A 16,565-nucleotide genomic window follows, 5' to 3' on the forward strand; every position below is an offset into this window, starting at 1 on the left:
GTTGCTGTTGACACTGTATTGTGTGTGTAACTTTGAAATCGGCTTAAATTTTTCTTAACAAGATTCACCCTGAGTCCCTCCCCGCTTTTCCAGTCAGCACCGCACCCACTTGTCCCATTTAACCTGTCTCAGTGCAGTGGACTTTAGGATCTGGTGGAGCTCGGGACCCGCCGCCCGCAATGTTACTGTTCCGTTGACAGAAAACGATCATGATTGAAAATAAAGTGGAAATAATAAAGTGATTGGAAAGAGGTGAAACACCATCGGTCATTGGAAAAGCGTTAGGCTACAGTTGGTCAATGATCGGACCAATTTTAAAGGATAAAGTGAGAATAATGGAGCATGTGAAGGCCCTGCCCTGATGAAAGCTACAATTGTTACTAAGCAATGCAGTGGTTAAATTATTGAAATACATACATTTCTTAAGTGTCTTATATGCATAAAAAGGTAAAATATATACTATATACTAAGACAAACGTTTGACTAACAGACACTAAATAATACTGGATGTACCTGTTCCAACTTATGTACAAGTTTGACTTAAAGGCAGACTCAGGAACGGAACTTGTTCATAACCCAGGGACTGCCTGTATACAAGTTTCTAATAATTTTCAACAGAGAAATTCATCTGCTGCATTCTTTTGATTATAAATGGTCAAAATCAGCACAGACACCTGGTGTAGATAATGGACTGCCTTCATAACAATGTTTTCAACAATTGCATCCTCTAAAAATATTCATTTTAGTTGTAACATTCAGGATGATTGTCGATACCTTCAAATTCTTTGGAGTTCCTAACATGTTGAATTAGTGAAGTTGTTTCATTTTTAGTCCCAGATGTTTTTTGCATCTCCAAGCCTGAATGCTTGAAACCACAGTGAGCAAAACATTTCTGAGCAATACGTCCAAAACAGTTTGGAATCCACTGTACATCCACACTAGACTGGATAATTTTGAAAATGCCGGTTTTGCATAAAAATGATAGGCGTCCACACTATGTGTTTTTAAAAATATCTCTGTCCACATTGAAACGGAGATTTTGGCGAATATCCTCTTACTGTGCATGCGCAGGACACATCCACCGAAAACAAACAACATGTTTGGTGTCGAATCTTGCTGCGAAAGATGGTGCTTGTTTGTTCAGTTACAGACTAGAAAAACAGACAGCTGTTGGCTCTCGTGCAGGAGGACTTAAAAGTAAAAAAAAACAAATACTGGAACATATGGAGGCAACCGACAGGGAGTTCACGGACAGTACGACCCGGCTGATGACGAACTCAGTTGCATTAATAAAGCCCCTTGTTAAAGGTATAAAACATGTCTGCATCAGTGTTATCCTGTATTTCCATATAATGTTACATTACGCTGTTACACATCTATTGTCAGAGAAGTACTTGCATAAATAGGGAAACCACCTTCATAAGAGTAAGGACAGAAAACAGGGCAAAATACTGAGTACTGTATACTTATTTATTCAGTAAGTTATGGGTCAAAGTATTTGGTGAGTGCATTTCTAACTCTTCTGGCTTCAGTCTCGTTGCCGTCTGTTCTGAAATTGTTAGGTTGCGTTCAAGGAAACAACGAAGTGGCGTGCTGGCATCACAATCTCTTCCAGCAAGTCATGACAGCGTTTTCAGATTTCTCCGGTTACCCCATCCACACTGATCTGCCAAAGAGGCGTTTTCAAAGTTACACACCCTGGAGAGCGTTTCTGAAAATCTCTGCTTTCAGGGGATGAATACACCATCTTAGTGTGGAGAAGGGTAAAAATGAAGAGAAAAAGCTTCAGTTACAGATATATACGGTGTAGTGTGGACGTAGCCTTAGTATTGATTTTCTTACAGGCATTTACAGAAAAAAATATGCAATAGAATTTTATGAAAAACTATACATAAACTGACAAAGACTGACAAGCAACAAATGTGCAAAAGAAGACAAACTGTACAAATGAAAATAAAACTGAGAACATGAGTTGTAAAGAGCCCTTGAAAGTGAGTCTGTACATCTTAGAATCAGTTCAGAGATCCTCTCCAGCTCCTTTCCCCTAATGAAGACAGGCTTATGAATCTCCTGTGGACGATAATCAGCTCTTTGATTTTGCTGATGTTGAGACAGCAATCATCTTCCTCCTATATGGTGATTTGTCACCACCTTTGATTTGGCCAACAACTTTGATTCTTTGAACCTTTGATTCAGCTGTAAATGATCTTCCTTTGGTATTCCATTAGCAACAATACACATTTAAAATTTAAGTCATATTTCCATGTGATACAAGGCATTATGTACATAGTGGTTCCAAATCCTCAAATTTTAAAATTTATAATCTAGTTGATCATGGTCATGGCATTATGAAAAGACTATGATTACCCACATCATACGACATGGCACATAATGAACAAATGAACCTAGTTAAATTTCTCATGTTTCACACGTGTCACAGTGCTTTTAAAATTATTTTTTAGAATTGGGTTCCAGCACTGTTCAAGGACAGCTTTCTCTTTCCTGACAGCTGAGTGGGAGAGAAGTATTGCCCCAAATCCCTTCCACATTATTTTATTGACAACAAGTGGCTTTTAATGAAAACCAGAAAGGACATACTTTAGCTCAGATACATCTTTTACTGTAATGAAAATCCATCTAACCTTTTAGTTAAACACTCCTATTCCTATCAGTTCTGATGTGGGGTTTTGATCTGAAGCAATTAAACATCTTTGTCTGCACAGATGCTGCCTGACCCACTGAGTGCCTCCAGAAGTATTTGCTCCAGATTCCAGTAACTGTACTCGCTCCTGTACCTTTCCTAAGACAGTTAAATCTTCATTGAAATTAAACTAGCCAGCCCAGCATGGTCTGCTGAATTTGAAATGCTAATGAATTCACCACAATAGACTGAAGAGGTCAAGTGACGCAAAATCAGAATCAGATTTAAAATCACTGACATTTGTCATAAAATTTGTTTTGTGACAGGAATACAGTGCAAAAGTAAAACTTAATATAAATTTAAAATAAGTAATGTGAAATAGGATAGTGAGGTAGTGTTTGTGGACCAGTCAGAAATCTGATGGCAGAGGGGAAGAAGGTGTTCTTAAATCAATGAGTGTGGAGTCTTCAAGTCCCTCCTCCCAGATGGTAGTAATAATGCATGTCCCAGATGGTGAGAGTCCTTAATAATGGATGCCACAAAATTTATAGGATCTAGTGCAGGGTTTCTCAACAGAGGTACCCTGAGAGGTCTCACTAGGGGTTCCGTGAGAGATCGTGATTAAAAAAATAAACATTGTTTTTTGAACTTTGTGCAACGTACAATGCTGCTAGTGCTCACAGTGGTGGGCAGTGACCGAGCAGCCCCATTGGCAATCTCATTAGGGGCCACTCAATCTAGTACAGTAGACCTGTGTTTATTTGGTTGGGTCCATTCTCAGTTTTTGACTGAGATAGGGGAGGCTGTTGATAATTGGTGAGCTCTGTATTGCACAGAGGGGAGGACGATAGGCTGCTGGTGAGCGTGAAATGTGTTTTCTGATATTTGAATGGACTTGCCCAACTTGGGGTGTGATGGCAGCCTCTCCCTCCCGAATTATCTCTCCCAATTTCCCTTTACTGACTTATGGGAGTGAACAGACTCTACTGGTGTATTAGAAAATTGGAAGGAGAGTTTCATTCTAAAGGAATTTATATGTGCTGCAACTTAGCTGCTGGCCTGCTGCTTTGCTGTTAACACTCAAAGCTCCTACACAGGTTGACTCTGTGGTTAAGGTGGCTTATGGTGCATTGACCTTTATCAGTTGTGGGATTGAGTTTAAGAGCTGAGGTGTAATGTTACAGCTATATAGAACACTGGTCAGACCCCACTTGGAGTATTGTGCTCAGTTCTGGTTACCTCACTACAGGAAGGATGTGGAAACTATAGAAAGGGTGCAGAGGAGATTTACAAGGATGTTGCCTGGACTGGGGAGCATGCCTTATGAGAATAGGTTGAGTGAACTCGACCTTTTCACCTTGGAGCAACGGAGGATGAGAGGTGACTTAATAGAGGTGTACAAGATAATGAGAGGCATTGATCGTGTGGATAGTCAGAGGCTTTTTCCCAGGACTGAAATGGCTAGCATTAGTGGGCAGTTTTAAGGTGCTTGGAAGTAGGTACAGAGGAGATGTCAGGGGTAAGTTTTTTTATGCAGAGAGTGGTAAGTGCGTGGAATGGGCTGCCAGCGATAGTAGTGGAGGCGGAAACGATAGGGTCTTTTAAGAGATTCCTGGATAGATACATGAAGCTTAGAAAAATAGAGGACTATTGGTAAAGCCTAGGTAGTTCTAAGATAGGGACATGTTCAGCACAGCTTTGAGGACCGAAGGGCCTGTATTGTGCTGTATGTTTTCTATGTTTCTAACATAAAGAAGTAGAAGCAGCAGTAGGCTATCTGGCCCGTCGAGCCTAGTCCACCATTCACTAAGATCATGGCTGATCTGGCCATAAACTCATCTCCACCTATCTGCCTTTTCCTCATAACCCTTAATTCCCCTTCTATGTAAAAGTCTATCCAACCTTTTCTTAAATATGTTTACTGAGGCAGCCTCCACTGTTTCATTGGGCAGAGAATTCCTCAGATCCACCACTCTCTAGGAAAAGCAGTTCCTTCTCATCTCAGTCCTAAATCTACTCCCCCGAATCTTGAGGCTATGTCCCCTAGTTCTAGTCTCACCTACCTGTGGAAACAACTTGTCTCTATCTTATCTATCTCTTTCATAATTTTATATATTTCTATAAGATCTCCTCATTCTTCTGAATTCCAGCGAGTACAGCCCCAGGCAACTCAATCTCTTTTCATAGTCTAACCCCCACATCTCTGGAATCAACCTGGTGAACCTCCTCTGCGCTGCCTCCAAAGCCAGTATATCCTTCCTCAAGTAAGGAGACCAGAGCTGTATGCAGTTCTCCAGGTGTGGCCTCACTGGTACCCTGTATTGTTACAGCATAGCCTCCCTGCTCTTAAATTTAATCCCTCTAATTCTGAAAGCCAACATCCCATTTGCCTTCTTGATAGCCTGTTGCACCTGCAAACCAACCTTTTGTGATTCATGCACAAGCGCTCCCAAGTACCTCTGCAAAGCAGCAATTTTTTTTTTACCATTTATGATATAAACTGTTCTTTCATTTTTCCTTCCAAACTGTTGCTGTAAATGTTGCAAAAGGTGAATTGTATTTTGAAGTTTTTGTATTTCTTGCGTTTTTGTTGTTTAGTTATTTATTATGCCGTTCTTTTTTATATTTTATCAATACCTGTGTTTTACAGATATGTCTGACGGTACAGTCGTCTGAGTCATTTCAGTGCACTAGTGCAATAACAGACACAAAAATTCTGACTTTAAAATGAAAGCTCTTTATCAGTGTGTTTTACAGGAACTGGGGATCCCAGTTGTCCTGTTCCATTGTGCCCAGTCTGTAGCAAACAACGTACAAATGCAGCAATGGCTCCAGCAAAATTGAAAAGACACTTAACTATGTGTTGTGATGGAAAATAACTGGTTCTTTGAGTCTCAACAGTAGAGGCCTGGACACACAGTTTTAATAATAAGGAATTTATTTACAAGGGGAAGTCGGGTCAGCACAAGCAACTACAATATTCTAACAAAAAACGCTTGGGGTTAACACGTGTGGGGAAGGTTGGGTCGGCTGTACAATACACAGAAAGCAGTGTGGGGACAGGGTACAGTTACACATACAAAGAACAAGGGAAAAGCACTACGACAGCTATCTCCCTTGACCTTGGATAGCCGTGGCTCCCTTACCAGGACCAACGATAAACCTTCCCAAACATAAATCAATGCACTTACCTTCAGCAAGGTGGTCTGTAAGAGAGAGCGAGCCAGGCACATGTCTCACCTTTTATAGCATGGGGCTGGGCGAGATAATCCAATTAAGGTGACCAATAATTTAGGTGTGCATTGATTAGTTGGGAGGGACCAAATGTTGATTGGCGTGTGGCGTGTCCTCCGACCAGCCGGGTGGCAGTGCGTCTGTCACGTGGCCGGTATCTCTGGATACACTATGTCACTAGCATATGGCATGTAAAAGTGTTGATTATTTTAAACAGCTATTGGAATCTAAACAAACAGAGTAAAGCTTTTGTTAATAAAGTCATGGTCAGTAAAAGGGTTCTGTCCTAGTAACAGAACATATTACCCAGAAATCAATATACAATCATTATTTAAATTAAATCTACCGAGCCTACCTTTAGAAAAATTAAATCCCATTTTGGCTTAAGCCAGTTATTTAACGGAAACATATTATGGTTGCCTTATGAGTTTTTTTTTAAACTTTTTTTTTATTGAGTTTTCAAATAATTACAGAAATAAAAGAAAATATATGAGAGAAAAAAATATATATATAGCCTACACCCCTCCCCTTAACCCCTCCCCCCTAACATCCCTATATAAAAAAGAAAGAAAGAAAGGGAAAAAAAAGAAAGATATCGGAAGATCCCCACATGCTCCATGGAGTTCGTAATAACTTTAGTATATATATTTATTTATTTCCCCAAATAACCAATTATTTCATCTTCGGAGCACCTATATATTTAATCCTGTCTTTTGTAAATAAGGGCGCCAAATTTTCAAACATGTTTCATATTTATCTCTTAAATTGTAAGTAATTTTTTCAAGTGGAATACAGCCATAAATTTCCTTCTTCCAACGATCTATACTTAAGTATGTATCCGATTTCCAAGTAACTGCAATAGCCTTTTTGGCTACTGCCAATGCAATTTTTATAAATTCTTTCTGATATTTATTCAATTTGGGTTTCGGTTTTATCCCTTCAATATCGCCTAGTAAAAATAATATTGGATTATGTGGAAGATGTGTTCCAATAATTTGTTCCAATAAAACTCTTAAATTTGTCCAAAAAGGTTGAATTTTAGAACACGACCAAGTAGAATGTGAAAAAGTACTGATGTCTTGTTTACATCGGAAACACTGATCAGATAAATTTGGGTTTAATTAATTTATTTTTTGTGGTGTAATATATAATTGATGTAAAAAATTATATTGCACTAATCTTAACCAGACATTTATTGGATTTGTCATACTATCAAGACATAGTCTTGACCAATTTGTTTCTTCAATTTTAATATTCAAGTCACTTTCCCAATTTTGTCTTGACTTATGGACTCCTTGTTTAATTGCCTGTTTTTGAATCAAGTTATACATATAAGAAATAAATTTTTTAATCTTTCCTTTTTGAATTAAAGTTTCTATTTCATTAGATTTCAGCAATAACATTGTTTGACCTAATTTTTCTCTTAAATAAGCCCTGAATTGGAAGTAACAAAAAAGAGTATTGTTTGATACTTTATATTTATTCTTTAATTGATCAAATGACATTAATATACTTCCTTCAAAACAATCTCCTATATATCTAATCCCTTTTTGAAACCAATTATATAAAAGTTGATTATCCATTGTAAAAGGAATAAGTCTATTTTGAATTAAAAATCTCTTTGCTAATAAAGATTTCTTTGTCTCATCATCAACATTTATTTTATTCCATAAGTCAATCAAATGTTTTAATATAGGAGATTCTTTCTTTTCCCATATCCATTTAGATTCCCATTTATATATAAAATCTTCTGGTGTATTTTCTCCTATTTTATCTAGTTCTATTCTAATCCATGCCTTTCTCAAAAAAAGATGCAATAAATCTAAGTTGGTTTGCTTTATAATAATTCTTAAAATTTGGAAATTGTAACCCTCCTAGATCAAATTTCCATGTCAATTTTTCCAACGATATTCTTGACATCTTACCTTTCCAAAGAAACTTCCTCACATATTTGTTTAACTCTTGAAAAAACTTCTGAGGTAGTTGTATTGGTAATGATGAAATAAGTATTGTAGTCCAGGGAATATATTCATTTTTATGGTATTTACTCTACCTACTAATGTTGTTGGTAATACCATCCATTTATCAAGATCTTCTTGAATTTTTTTCAGTAATGGTAAGTAATTTAATTTATACAAGTTCTTTATATCATTATCAACTCTTATACCTAAATATTTTATACCATTTGTCGGCCATCTAAATTGAGTTATTAATCGACATTGACTATAATCTCCTTTAGTAAGAGGTAAAATTTCACTTTTATCCCAATTTATTTTATAACCCGATATTTTCCCATATTCTTCTAATCTATAGGATAATTTACGCAACGAGTGCAATGGGTTTGTTAAATAAAGCAGAACATCATCAGCAAATAAGTTAATCTTATATTCTTCCTGATTAACTCTAAAACCCTTAATATCTGGGTCCATTCTAACTAATTCAGCTAATGGTTCTATTGCCAACACGAATAAAGCAGGTGATAATGGACAACCTGCTTAGTTGACCTTGTTAGCTGAAATGGTGTTGAAATTTGACCATTTGTCACTACTTTAGCTTTGGGATTAATATTTAAGGTTTTAATCCATTTTATAAAAGATACTCCTAATCCATATTTTTCCAATACTTTAAATAAAAAATCCCATTCCAATCTATCAAATGCTTTTTCTGCATCCAAAGCAACTGCCAAACTCATTTCCTCCCTCTTTTGTGCCAAATGAATTATACTAAATAACCGAGTTACATTATCTGCCGATTGTCTGTTTTTAATAAATCCTGTTTGATCCATATGTACTAATTTTGGTAAGTATTTGGATAATCTGTTAGATAAGACTTTTGCTATTATTTTATAATCAGTGTTTAATAAAGAAATAGGTCTATATGATGCTGGCTTTAAAAGATCTCTATCTTTTGTTGGCAGTACTATTAAAATAGCTGTCGAAAAAGATTCTGGAAGTTTATGTGTTCTTTCCGCTTGATGTATTAACTCCATAAAAGGAGGAATTAATAAATCTTTAAACTTTTTATAAAATTCAGGCGGAAAACCATCTTCTGGAGATTTATTACTTTGAAGTGATCCTAGGGCTTCTTCGACCTCTTTCAATGTAAAAGGCATATCTAATCCCTTCTGTTCTTCCGTATTTAATTTTGGAAGAGTTATTTGTGATAAAAATCTTTCTATCTTGACATTATCATTTTGTGATTCTGATTTATACAACTCAGAATAAAAATTCTTAAAAGTTTCATTAATTTCTAAAGGTTTATAAGTAATTTTATTTACTCTTGTTCGAATTGCATTTATTGTTTTAGAAGTCTGGTCTGTTTTTAACTGCCATGCAAGGACCTTATGTGATCTTTCACCTAATTCATAATATCTCTGTTTAGTTCTCATAATTGCTTTTTCTGTTCGATATGTCTGGAGTGTATTATATTGTAACTTCTTATTAATAAGTTGTCTTTGTTTTTCTTCTGTCATATTTCTTTGAGATTCTTTTTCTAATTTTGTAATCTCTTTTTCCAATTGATCTATTTCTATCATATATTCCTTCTTAATTTTAGAAGTATAAAATTATCTGACCTCTCAAATATGCCTTCGTTGCTTCCCACAATATAAATTTATCATCAATTGAATGTGAATTTGTATCTGAAAAGAACTGAATCTGCTTTTTCATAAAATCACAAAAATCTTGACATTTTAGTAATATTGAATTAAATCTCCATCTATAAATTGATTCCTCTTTATCTGTCTTATCATTGTCATTATCAAAGGAGAATGATCTGACAATATTCTCACTTTATATTCCACATTTTTCACTCTATCTTGAATATTCATTGATAATAGGAAAAAATCTATCCTTGAATATGTTTTATGTCTATTTGAATAAAATGAATAATCTCTTTCTTTTGGATTAATTCTTCTCCATATATCAAGCAAATTTAAGTTTTTCATCAATGATAGTTAATTTTACTACTTTCGATTTTGTGACAGCCTTTGTTGATCTATCTAAAACTGGATCTAGACAAAAGTTAAAATCTCCACCTATTAATATTTTGTCATGTGCCTTAGCCAAATTCAAAAAGACCTCTTGTATAAATTTTACATCATTTTCATTTGGTGCATAAATATTCATAAGAGTCCATAGTTCCGAAAAAATTTGACACTGTATAATTACATATCTCCCTGCCGAATCAATTAATACGTTTTGTATTTTAATTGGTAAATTTTTATTAACCAAAATTACAACTCCTCTGGCCTTTGAATTAAATGAAGCTGCAATAACATTTCCAACCCAGTCTCTTTTTAATTTCTGATGTTCTTTGTCTGTTAAATGTGTTTCTTGTAAAAAAGCTATATCTATTTTCATTTTTTTTAATGTATGTTAGAATTCTTTTTCTTTTTACCGGTCCATTAAGCCCATTAACATTAAAACTTTAAAAATTCAGTAAATTGGTCATTATTTTTAATTATGTTACTCCAAGCTATAATAATACCTAATCTTTCAACTTTCATGGTATCTTGGGAAATCTTTTTAAAATTCTCCATGTTACTATGTGTGTCCCCACCAATCATCCAGGCAGAAAGGTAGAAGAAAAATAGAGTATAAAGAAAAAACAAAATACCCCCCTACTAATGTTGTGAAAAAAAAGGAACACAACATTACCCCCCTCTGTTGTACGGGTCATGGCAATCGCCATGATTACACACGTGTATCCCGCAGTAACTGATCCAAAGCTCCCCAGCACCTCCGCAGCATAGAAAAGTATATATATATAAAAGAAGAAAAAAAATACTATTCTCAATTATTATTTCTGAAATTTTGCTTTTCTCCCCTGTATCATTCTTAAATGTCCATCACTTCCATTCACTGTCTTTATCTTCATCTTTAATCCATCACGCTTGGAAGTCTCTATGTATAATTAGCGAATAGGTGGAAGTTTTTGTGCGAACTCCTCCGCTTCTTGATAATCGTTTAAAAATCTTCTTTTTCCCTCCTCCAAAAAAATTATCAGCGTTGCTCGGTGACGCGTTATAAATTTATAACCCTTTTCCCATAAGACATTTTTCGCTGGGTTAAATTCCTTCTTTCTCTTCAAAAGGTTATAACTTATATCAGGATAAAAAAGAACTGCCTTCCCTGCTATCATCAATGGCCCATTTCTCTTTTTGGCACGTTGGGCAGCCGCCTTCAGGATCTTTTCTTTATCTTGGTATCTTAAGCATCTTATCAAAATTGATCGTGGATTTTGATCAGCTTAAGATCTTGGCCTTAAGGCTCTATGAGCCCTTTCAATCTCAATTAGAGTATCTTCTTCCATTTCCAATTTTTCAGGGATCCATTTTTGAAAAAAAATTATTGGATCTTCTCCTTCTATATCTTCCTTAAGTCCAACAATTTTAATATTGTTTCGTCTACTAAAATTTTCAAGCTTATCAATTTTTTCCATAAATTGTTTTCTTTCTGATGTCCAGGCAGTAGTATCATCTTCCATTTTATTCATTCTTTCAACTATGTCTTCCGTTGTAGTTTCCAAATCTATAATTCTCTTTTCCATTTTTTCCTGTCTTTTTGTCATTTTATCAAACATCATCTCCATATTTGTCATTTTTCTTTTGATTACTTTTAATGCGTTTAATTTTTCTAATTTACGCATTTTTGCCTCAACGTCTTTTCCATATTTCCAGAAAGACTTTTGCCTCTATCTTCGTCTCTCTCTCAGATTCACTTTCACTTTCGGTTTCAGTCGTAACTGGGATTTGTAGTTCTGGTTGCTCCCGTTTGTGCATGCTCCTTCCTTCACGCTTGCGCAGTTCTCGTTGATCTTTTCCTTTAGAAATGGTCAATGTTACCGCAGTTTCCTGTTCTGTATCGCCGGCGGTATCATGTACCTGAGCCCGCGGTTCTTTGGCAGAAGCGGGCCTTGATTCTGTTCCAACTTGCGTTGCCTTCACAGTAGTAGTTTTCTTCATCTTCTGTTTGTGAGGCATAACTTGAAACAATCCGGAGTAGTTTACAAGTAACTTTTAGAAAGTTTTGACTAACTTTTCTTCATTTAGACATTAATTTATTGATTTTTTACGGGAGAGCTGGGTTCCAGCGTCTCGATCCTACGTCATCATGTGACGTCCCCCCCCCCGCCTTATGAGTTTTAAAAATTTATAAAAGGGAAAAAGATTGATTTCAAGAAAAGTAAGCTAAGCTTAACTGCCTGTGTTTTCCCAAAAAAAAGTTGGCTAAAAATTCATTCTCTACTAAAAAGAACATCGACAATTATTTGTGTATTATTAATCTACAACTTACTATTCACGCTAACATACCATGAGCTGCAGATAGATTTTTATGCAGGGGTTCCTTGAAACCTGAAAATTATTTCGAGGGCTCCTCCAGGGCAAAAAGATTGAGAAAATCTAATCTAGTGCTTTCCCGATGTATATGACGAAGAAACTCTTCTTGTGCTTCGAGCTGGGTAGAGGTATCAATTTTAACTAACTTTTCAATGACAGACTCTGCCACCTTCATCAGGGGTGATGCTTGGGCATTTTGTGTGTGCGTGCGGTCCATCCCTCCTGATTGGTTAGTCCTCATCCAATCACGTTGCCCGTCCCACCTTGTTTACAGTCGAATTCCAGTTCTTACTTACAGCAAGACTTTCCTCTTTGTTAAAATTCTAGCTTTTTTTCAATGGCTTCTTTCACCAGGCAGTCCCAAAACCTATTGGCGTGGCACAGTAGTATTGTGCCATCAAAGTCAGTCCTATGGCCATTGCAAATGCAATGTTCTGCTACCACTAATTTCTCCAGGCAACCCAAACAGAGGCACCTCCTGTGCTCCTTGATGTGGGTTTCCATTGTGCCTCCCCTCTGGCCAATATATGCTGCTCCACATTCACAGGAAATCCTGTAAGTGCCAGCCTTTTTGAGTCCCAAGTAATCTTTGATCTGCATAAGCTGCAATTTGAACTTCCTTATGGGTTTGTGGATGATATTAATTCAGTATTTCTTCAGGATCCTGGCGATCCTTCTGGAAACCATGGAAATATAGGGAAGACAGACAGTAGCAACAGGTTTCTTCTCATTGCTAGGTTTCCCGGTTTTTCTGTAGGCCCTTTTAAGGGCCCAATTGACTTCCTTCACCATGTAGGCAATCTGTAGGAACATTGTGCTTAATCATCTTACTTCTTCTTGGAAACTTTTGGATCTGAAATAGTTTTCACACACTTAATCAAAATAGAAATAACCGCTGTACATTGGGAGGTGTGATGGTGGCTGTTATTAAGGTTTATAGACAATAGGTGCAGAAGTAGACCATTCGGCCCCTCGAGTCTGCACCGCCATTCTGAGATCATGGCTGATCATTCACTATCAATACCCAGTCCCTGCCTTGTCCCCATATCCCTTGATTCCCCTATCCATCAGATATCCATCTAGCTCCTTCTTGAAAGCATCCAGAGAATTGGCCTCCACCGTCTTCCGAGGCAGTGCATTCCACACCTCCACAACTCTTTGGGAGAAGAAGCTCTTCCTCAACTCTGTTTTAAATAACTGACCTCTTATTCTCAATCCATGCCCTCTGGTACTGGACTCTCCCAACATCTGGAACATATTTCCTGCCTCAATCCTATCAAATCCTTTAATTATCTTAAACGTTTCAATCAGATCCCCTCTCAATCTCCTCAATTCCAGCGTGTACAAGCCCAATCTCTCCAATCTCTCTGCGTAAGACAGCCCTGCCATCCCAGGAATCAACCTAGTGAATCTACGCTGCACTTCCTCAATTGCCAGAATGTCCTTCCTTAAACCTGGAGACCAAAACTGTACACAATATTCCAGGTGTGGTCTCACCAGGGCCCTGTACAAATGCAAAAGGACATCCTTGCTCTTGTACTCAATTCCCCTTGTAACAAAGGCCAACATTCCATTTGCCCTCTTCGCTGCCTGTTGCACTTGCTCATTCACCTTCATTGACCGGTGAACTAGGACTCCTAGGTCTCTTTGCATTTCTCCCTTACCCAACTCTACACCGTTCAGACAATACTCTGCCCTCTTGTTCCTGCTTCCAAAGTGGATAACTTCACATTTATTCACATTGAATGACATCTGCCAAGTATCTGCCCACTCACCCAGCCTATCCAAGTCTCCCTGTATTCTCCTAACATCTTCTTCGCATGTCACACTGCCACCCAGTTTAGTATCGTCAGCAAACTTGCTGATATAGTTTTCAATGCCCTCATCTAAATCGTTGACATAAATCGTAAAGAGCTGTGGTCCCAATACAGAGTCCTTTGGTACCCCACTAGTCTCCTCCAGCCAGTCCGAGAAACACCCATTCACTGCTACCCTTTGCTTTCTATCTGCCAACCAGTTTTCTATCCATGTTGAAACCCTGCCCCCAATGCCATGAGCTCTGATTTTACTCACCAATCTCCTATGTGGCACCTTATCGAATGCCTTCTGAAAATCTAGGTACACAACATCCACTGGCTTACCCTCATCTAACATCCTTGTTACACCCTCAAAAAACTCACAACAGATTAGTCAAGCATGATTTGCCCTTGGTAAATCCATGCTGGCTCGGCCTAATCCTATTTCTGCCATCAAGATGTGCCACTATTTCGTCCTTAATAATGGACTCAAGCATCTTCCCCACAACTGACGTTAGAACAGATAGTTCTCTGTTTTCTCCTTCCCTCCCTTCTTGAAAAGTGGGATAACATTAGCCACTCTCCAATCTTCAGGAACTGATCCTGAATCTAAGGAACATTGGAAAATGATTACCAATGCATCCGCAATTTCCTGAGCCACCTCTTTTAGAACCCTCGGATGCAGACCATCTGGACCCGGGGATTTATTAGCCTTCAGTCCTACCAGTCTACTCATCACAGTTTCTTTCCTAATGTCAATCTGTCTCAATTCCTCTGATATCTTATGACCCTGGCCCATCCATACATCTGGGAGATTGCTTGTGTCCTCCCTGGTGAAGACAGATCTAAAGTACGCATTAAATTCTGTTGCCATTTCCCTGTTTCCCATAACAATTTCTCCCAATTCATTCTTCAAGGGGCCAACATTGTTTTTAACTATCTTCTTTCTCTTCACATAGCTAAAAAAGCTTTTGCTATCCCCTTTTGTATTCCTGGCTAGACTGAGCTCATACCTGATTTTTTCTCTCCTTATTGCTTTTTTAGTTAAGATCTGCTGTTCCTTAAAACTTTCCCAATCATCTGTATTCCCACTCATCTTAGCCCTGTCATACTTCTTTTTCTTTAATGCTATACAATCTCTGACTTCCTTTGTCAACCACTGTGGCCCCTTCCCCCACTTTGAATCCTTCCTTCTCATTGGAATGAACTGCTTTTGCATATTTTGTATTATGCCCAAGAATATCTGCCACTGCTGATCCACTGTCTTTCCTGCCAGGGCATCCGCCCATTTAACTTTGGCCAGCTCTTCCCTCATGGCTCCGTAGTCTCCTTTATTTAATTGCAACACTGACACCTCTGATCTGCCCTTATCCCTCTCAAAGTGTTTCTGATTGATACCATGCCCAAGTCATATTAGAATGTCCAAGAGCAGGAGGCAATCATTCTTCTCCATCTCCATCGACTGGATGTTAGGATGTATGCTGTTCGGATGGTCATGGAACTGTTGGAGTGCCTGTAAAGAAGGTGGGACAATGGAAACCTGATTAGGTGAGGACTAAACAATCAGGAGGGATGGATATATAACCAATCAGTGGTTATATATACCACTGGACTAGACATCCCTAGGCATCATGCTTGATGAAGATGGCAGAGTTTGTTATCGAAATGTCAGTTAAAATCAATAGTGGTACCCGGTTGGAAGCCCAAGAAGAGCTTATGCATCACAAAATTTAGAATAAGCAAAATTTGGTTGTTTCTCTTCACTTTAGGACAGTAAGTTTCCACAGTCGGGTTTTACCAAAGAATTCAGTGTGGATGGAGGATTCAAAGCTCAAGAGTCTGGAAATATGCCACCCACAGGTATGTGAAAATTGAACATATGGTGCTGTTGTTTTATACATGTTGAAACTCATTTCTTGTGCTAAATCAAGTGCTGCCTAAAGGCATAGCGAGAAATAAATGATCTTTTATAATAGAAGCTATCCAAATATCCTCATCTTCTTGTATGTCTGCCCATTCTAAACTGTTCACTTTAGTTTAATGGAGAGTAGCAAACCTTCATTTCACCTAGATAATTACTGTCTTGTATGTATGTGGGCAGTGAACAAGAGGGCCATCATCATTAAATCCAGTCTTCGTCAACCATAAGGAGATATACACCACCTAACAATCTTAGCCAATAAGCATCAACAGTCAAAGATGACTTTTCATTGTCAGTGTACTTGCTACTAATTTGCTGTACCTTCTGTGTCTCAGTATCTATGGAAGATACTTGAAGGTGAGCTAATGATAGAGGAGATGCTTCTCATTATCTTAATACAGCTTGGTTGTGCAGGAGCTACTGTATACGCCACTTTCTCTCCAGTACAGAGAATTATTTTTGTGAACTGCAATGTTCAGAATCAGACTTATTACCATTGACATATATGGTATGAACTTTGTTGTTTTGCAGCAGCAGTACAGTGCTGAGAGTACTTGTTTCACATTAAATGGTGGAGGCTCTAGGTTGAGAGAATGCAAGGGGCAGGTGGGTCTGGGGCATGGTGGAGAGGAC

At 37.6% G+C, this 16,565-nt stretch overlaps 1 protein-coding gene across 1 annotated transcript in view; it reads left to right on the forward strand.

Annotated features, from left to right (window-relative positions):
- The window catches only part of LOC132393054 (acyl-coenzyme A thioesterase 9, mitochondrial-like), an 82,149-nt gene that overhangs the window by 50,236 nt on the left and 15,348 nt on the right, over positions 1–16,565 (forward strand). Inside the window, exon 12 of the mRNA XM_059967798.1 lies at positions 15,781–15,871. Within this exon, the coding sequence (XP_059823781.1) occupies positions 15,781–15,871 (91 nt within the window). The remainder of the gene's footprint in view (positions 1–15,780; positions 15,872–16,565) is intronic.

Source organism: Hypanus sabinus, chromosome 4 (genome assembly GCF_030144855.1).
Source record: "Hypanus sabinus isolate sHypSab1 chromosome 4, sHypSab1.hap1, whole genome shotgun sequence".
Taxonomy (NCBI): domain Eukaryota; kingdom Metazoa; phylum Chordata; class Chondrichthyes; order Myliobatiformes; family Dasyatidae; genus Hypanus; species Hypanus sabinus.